This window comes from Pistacia vera, unplaced genomic scaffold (assembly GCF_008641045.1).
Source record: "Pistacia vera cultivar Batoury unplaced genomic scaffold, PisVer_v2 Contig260, whole genome shotgun sequence".
NCBI classification, from domain to species: domain Eukaryota; kingdom Viridiplantae; phylum Streptophyta; class Magnoliopsida; order Sapindales; family Anacardiaceae; genus Pistacia; species Pistacia vera.
Window position 1 is genome coordinate 1,493,179 of NW_022196069.1, and position 6,896 is coordinate 1,500,074.

The following is a 6,896-nucleotide window of genomic DNA, read 5'->3' on the forward strand; positions in this document are numbered from 1 at the left end:
TGGAAGAAAAGTCAAGAACATGCAAGAATCAATTAAAGAAGAAATGGGATTTTCATTAACAGTATTAGCGGCCAATTTATACCTAGCCGTTGTTTACAAAACGCACAGTTTAATACATGCAATTGAAACTTAACACTTTAACCCATCTTGACTTTTACATTTTTGAACTCAAACCATATTACTTTTAAACATTACAAACTAATCCCAGTATATTATGCTCCAGCTAACTTAGCAACTTTACTCAACATCTCCCTTTAAACTAAACAGCTTCTTTCTTCAGATATTCTACTCAACATCTCTCAGCTCAGTAGCTTTACTCAACAGCTCCCCTTAATCTAAACAGCTTCTTTCTTCAACAGTTCTACTCAACATCTCCCAGCTCAGCAACTTTACTCAACATCTCGCCTTAATCTAAACAGCTTCTTTCTTCAGCAGTTCTACTTCTCAGCAATTCAGAGTGCCTTTCTTCAAAATAGTGATTTCAGACCAATCATTAAACATCTTGACTAGCTACTCAACATATCAACAATTTCAGTTCAACAAAAACATTTCCCTTAAACAAAAAAAAAAAAAAAAAGAAAAAAAAGAAAAAAAAAGAATTCTTTTTAACTCAAGTAACTCTTTCATACTACTCATTAAACAGCTTGAACAACTACTTAATATCTCAACAATTGCATCAGTAGAACTACGTAGAGAATCAATCTTGCTTCAGTTAGAAAAGTGATCAAACTTTCCAAGTCTGGTAAAGAGGAAACCATATTCAATTCGTCCTTAAGAGTTTGAAACCTATGTATAGGAAGTGCTTTAGTTAGGATATCAGCAATTTGATATTCAGAAGCTACATATTGAACAAACAGTTTCTTTTCAATAGCCAACTCTCTCACATAATGAACATTGATCTCAATATGCTTTATTCTACCTTGAAAAATAGGGTTAGATGATAATACTTTTGTGCTCATATTATCACACCCAAGAGCAAGAGCACTATTTCTTTGTATTCCATGTTCTTGAAACAAGTGTTGAACCCAAACCAATTTTGTTGCTGCCTCGCTTAGAGCTCTATATTCTGCTTCTGCTGAAGAGCGAACCACAACTGTTTGTTCTCTAGAGCTCTATTATACCAATTTCCCTCCAAGAAATATACTATAGCTAGTAGTTGATCTTCTGTCACTTAAATCATTGGCCCAGTCTGCCCTCTAGTATGAACTTTTGATTCCTTTGAAAGAATAACCCATTTTGTATAGTCCATTTAATATATATGAGTACTCTTTTGCAATCAGTCCAATGATTTGTAGTAGGGAATTGAAGAAGCTGACTTAACCTATTGACTACAAAGGCTAAGTCAGGTCCAGAAATAGTTAGATATTGTAGACCACCTGCAAGACTTCTATATAGAGAAGGCTGATAAAAAAAGGCACTATCTTCTTTCCCAACTGTGTTCCTGTTGCCATAGGAGTATTACATGGTTTATAATCTAACAAACTAGCTCTGCTTAATAGATCTTGAGCATACTTAGATTGAGTGAGGAGTAAACCTAATTTGTTCCTATGAACCTCTAAACCAAGAAAGTAACTTAAGGCACCTAGAGTCTTTAGGGCAAAGTTTATGTTCAAGTCTTCAACAATTTGAGCAATTAATGTAGAGTTATTCCATGTGATGAGAATATCATCTATATAGACAAGTAAGTAAGTCACTTGAGTTCTCTTTTTAAAAGAAAAATAAACTTGTATCAGAGATTAATATGAGAAAACCCCATTCAATGAGAGCGCTTTTCAGTTTATCAACCCATGCCCTTGGAGCCTGTTGTAACCTATACAGAGCCTTATGAAAATCCCATTCAATGAGAGCTCTTTGAGCAATTAATGTAGAGTCATTCCATGTGATGAGAATATCATCTACATAGACAAGTAAGTAAATCACTTGAGTTCCCTTTTTAAAAGAAAAACATACTTGTATCCGAGATTGAGCTGAGAAAACCCCATTCAATGAGAGCTCTTTTCAGTTTATCAAACCATGCCCTTGGAGCCTGCTACAGTTTATCAAACCATGCCCTTGGAGCCTGCTATAACCCATACAGAGCCTTATGAAGTTTACAAACATGTTTGGGTTGAGACAAGTCAACAAAACATTCAGGCTGCATCATAAAAACAGTTTTTGTTAACTCTCCATTTATAAAAAACATTGTTGATCAATCTGTTGTATGTCTCAATTGTTATGAACTGCAAATGAGAGCATTATCTTGATAGTAGCAGGTTTAATATCTGGAGAGAATGTGTCGAAGTAATCAAGTTCTAGAGTCTGTTGAAAACCCTTAGCCACTAGTTTGGCCTTGGACTTTGGAGTGTGCCATCAGACTTCAATTTGGTTTTGAACACCCACTTGCACCATACTAAATTCATCTCCAAGGTATAAGGGACTAACTCCGAAGATTTATTCCTTAAGAGAGCTTCAAATTCTTCATTCATAGCTTTTTTCTATTCTGTTACTGTCAGTGCTTCCGAGACTGTTTTTTGGTTCAATTAAAATAGAGTGAGTAGAAAGATATGTATGACCTGCAGCCTGGTGAGATTGAGCTTTTGACCTAGTAACTATAGGATGCCAATTTGTTGCCGAATTGTCCTTTGAAATAGGCAACACCACTTCTAACTGTATTCGTGAGGGAGGAATCTAATCAGTGGGAGTTACTTTTGTGAATATCTTATTATTCTTTGATAAGTTCATACAATACTTTTGATGTTTACGGTAATTGAATTCTAAATATGCACAAGCCACCTTGAAGCCACTTTGGAAATTTATATTGCATGGATACAGTCAAAGATAAACACAAAATTTCAGACCCGAGTCCAATCTAAGTTTCGTAATATTTCTTAATACCAGCTTTTCTTCTTAGGGCTTAGAATTAATACTTTTGATTAAGAGACTATAAAGATATGTTAAGTTCTTAACCTTCTTAATCAGGCAGTTTCTTTCAAATCTGTGACTTCTTATATGAGATCAAGAAACTTTGGTCCTTCATAATCATCACCAGAAAGAAGATATTGAATACGTAACTCAAAAAGTTCATTAAGTAATTTCTCCATATAACGTTTGTTTTGGTTCAGAGCAAGATTTTTAATTCAATATGCATGCTTTAAAAAAAAAGGATACATATTTTTTTCTTACTTCATTTTGTCTTATCTTAGGGTTAATTACGTTTTCCAATAATTTATTCTATTTCAAATTGAATTTAATAGAATTAAAGTTTTTATTATTATCATGTTGATCTCAAAATCCGATTTCTTAAAAAACAAGCCTGTTAAAGCTTAGTAAAATACTACTAACACATCAACAAATTACTAATATATCCTATTGAAAATTTAAATTTTGATAGTATATTAAAAACAAATTAAAGATAAAATATCTTTATTCTTATCTAAAATCGAGCTTGAAGATATTAAAATAAAAAAAGAATAATATACAATATTAGGATATATATATTCATTAATTGTATTCCTACAAAATTACGAAACTCTTTTCTTGCCCTCCGATCTCCATATTGGTGTAGGAATTAATATTTTTAAAAGTAAAATTTTGATATTTCATTGCAAATAAAAGATAGAATGACAGTTGTCCATTATTAGATTTATTAAGAATTGTAATTTTGCTACAATTAGGAAACTCTTTTCTTGCTGACTAATTAATCTCTATTTCATTATTATATAATGATCGAAGATCAGAAGATTCAGAACCACAAAACTTAAAAAACATTCTCTCAAACTTTCATTCAGAATGTTGTCTTTGTTCAATAACCCAGAAGCCGTAGAATCAATCTTCTCCTTCCTTGTAGACAAGGAAGCCGAGTTCTGCAAAGATATGGCAGAAGACTTTTTCATGCAGCAGCAATACGATTTAGCAATCTTTTCCATCGTTTCTGCAAAGTTCAAGAACCCACAACTTCCTGGTCTCAACAATTACTTGAACGCTTATATGGTGCACAAGGTGGAGTCCATCATGAAAGACGACTGGTATGCAGTTCTGGGAATCAAAGATCATGGCGTTGGAGCGGGTGAAATCAAGAAGAGATATAAGGGCTTGGCGGTGATGATTCATCCAGACAAGTGTTCGTCGGTAGCCGCAGAGGGAGCCACTAAGCTTATCAATGAAGCCTGGGAGCATCTTTCTGATTCAAGAAAAAGATAAGCCTATGACAGATTTTTTAGTTCTTCGAAAAGATCGAGGAAATATGATTCTTCGTCATCATCAATGAGGAGGCGATATTGAAGAAATACTGAGATTTATATTGTAATTTTAAACATTTGATGATGTGATTCAAAGAAATAAAAGAAGTAGTACTTCGTATAATTTTGGAATGATTTTGTGCACAGTTTGATTACTTCTCTGATTATCATATTTTTCTTTGATAAGTTCATACAACCTTTTATGTTTACTGTAATTCAATTGTAACTAATAAATCATAAAAACCATCGAAGATAAACACACAAAAATTTGGATACCATCGAAGATAAACACAAAATTTCAGACTCGAGAGCAATCTAAAATTTGCAATATTTCTGTGAACTTTTAGAGAACAATCGAAAATTAGAAAGAAATTGAGGGGGAATTGCAACTTTTTTTATCTTTATTATTAACTTCTGGATACATTTCACAATATATATGTACTGTAATAAATAAGAGGAAGAAGAAGAAGTTAACTGCTGGTATACAATGACCAAAACAGCAGTGTTTGCAGCAGCAAACTTAAGTGAAGGGAAGTTTCATCATTTCTCTTCTTTTTGGTCTTTGCCATTCATGGTCAATTCACTTATTTCTTTCTCTAACAATTTCATGCTACCGGAGTATCACATAGGGCTAAGAATAATGTCCATAAAAAAAGATGAAGAAACCCTAACTCTGACTTGAGCATGTCTATTATCGTCATTGTTCATGATCATAAAAATAAGACGCTGTTGTAAAACTTCCAAATCCAAAAATCGTATCTAAAACAATATATTGCATTTGTGATTGAAAAAACTAGTATTGTTCAAATGATAATACGAATAAAGTTACAAGTTTTACCTTTCCATATATTTTTACCAGTTTGATTTTTAACTAAATCAATATATCTCAAGTCGTTAATTGACTGATTTAATATAAACAATTAATAAATTTAAAGTTCTTTAACTTTGTCAAAAACTTTAGTTTCAAATTGATTAACTCTCGAAGATACAAGACTCGTAGATAGGTAATAGATTCGGATATATATTGCTGTTTTATGTTTAAAATAATAATAACAACTTATCATTAAATTACTAATATATATCCTTCTTTTTTATAAGCTGATATATATCCTATTTAATAGTAAAATTTTGATATTATATAGAAAATAAAAGATAGAATGCCACTGTCCATCAACTTACTTTGAAACAGCATGGTATATATCGCTAATAATTATCTTCATTCTTCTCTAAAATCAAGATTAACCGTAATAAAATAATAAAAAAACAGATACATTTGGATATATATATTTAAAAAAAAAAGAAAAAAAACCAGATATATTAGGATATGTAATAGTTGTAATCCAGTATAACTAGGAAACTTTTTTCTAATCTTCGGTTGTCTTTCAAGTAGAAGAGTTCATTTTATTTGGAAAGTAAAAGATCCTGCCACAATTAGGAAACTTTTTACTTTGGGATCAATCTTCAACAATTACGAAAACTCTTTACTTGTGAACCATTCTTCATTTTGGTGTCTCATTTAATATATAATGTGTGGAACATCATAAATAAGAATTTAAAAACTTTCATTCTCTCCAATATTCATTCTCTCAAACTTTCTCTCAAGCTGTCATTCAGAATGTTGTCTTTGTTCAATAACACAGAAGCCATAGAATTAATCTACTCCTTCCTTGCAGACAAGGAAGCCGAGTTCTGCAAAGATATGGCAGAAAACTTCTTCATGCAGCAACAGTACGATTTAGCAATCTTTTCCATCGTTTCTGCAAAGTTGAAGAACCCACAACTTCATGGTCTCAACAACTATTTGAACGCTTATATGGTGCACAAGATCGACTCAACGATTAAAGACGAATGGTATGCAGTTCTAGGAATCAAAGATCATGGCGTTGGAGCCGATGAAATCAAGAAGAGATATAAGGGCTTGGCAGTGATGATTCATCCAGACAAGTGCTCGTCGGTAGCCGCAGAGGGAGCCACCAAGCTCATTATTGAAGCCTGGGAGATTCTTTCTGATGCAAGGAAAAGAGAAGCCTACGGCAGATTCGTGATGAGTTCTTCAAAAAGATCAAGGAAATATGATTCTTCTTCACCATCGAAGAGGAGGCGATATTGAAGAAATGATTGAATTGTAAATTATTGTTTTAATTTACACAGTGGATGTTATTAAAAAGAAGTAATACTTCTTATACTTTTGGAATGATTTTGTGCAGTCTTTATGCCTTCTCCGAATGTCTTATTATTTTTCTTTGATAACTGCGTACAGCTTTTTGTGTTTAGGGTTATTCAATTGTATTTAATATTGCGCGGTTACCATCAAAGATAAACACATAAAATTTCAGACTCGTGAAGCCTGTGTACAATATACTGCAGTTATGATTTAAAAAACTGGTCGTGTACAAATGATATATCTGAATAAAATTACAAGTTTTATATTTCCGAGTTCTTTTACCAATTTGATTATTCTAAACATTTATTGCATAATAGTATTATAGTGAACATTTTGTCCCATTTCCCATATATAACTGGTATGTTATAGTATGCTTTACAATGTCTTGCCATGAAAATATCTTTACGTTTCATTCTCGATAAATCAACTAATAATTAATCAATTTTGTAAGAAAATTCTTAGGTGTCTACATGGAATACTGGATACACAAATTTCTTTAAGTTCTTTAAGACTGG

At 32.3% G+C, this 6,896-nt stretch overlaps 1 protein-coding gene across 1 annotated transcript; it reads left to right on the forward strand.

Moving 5' to 3' along the window:
* The first annotated feature begins 5,832 nt into the window (after positions 1 to 5,832).
* On the forward strand, positions 5,833 to 6,327 carry LOC116132817 (dnaJ homolog 1, mitochondrial-like). The gene has a single exon (XM_031418482.1). It carries the CDS (start codon positions 5,833 to 5,835, stop codon positions 6,325 to 6,327), a length of 495 nt encoding a protein of 164 aa, XP_031274342.1.
* The last annotated feature ends 569 nt before the right edge of the window (positions 6,328 to 6,896 follow it).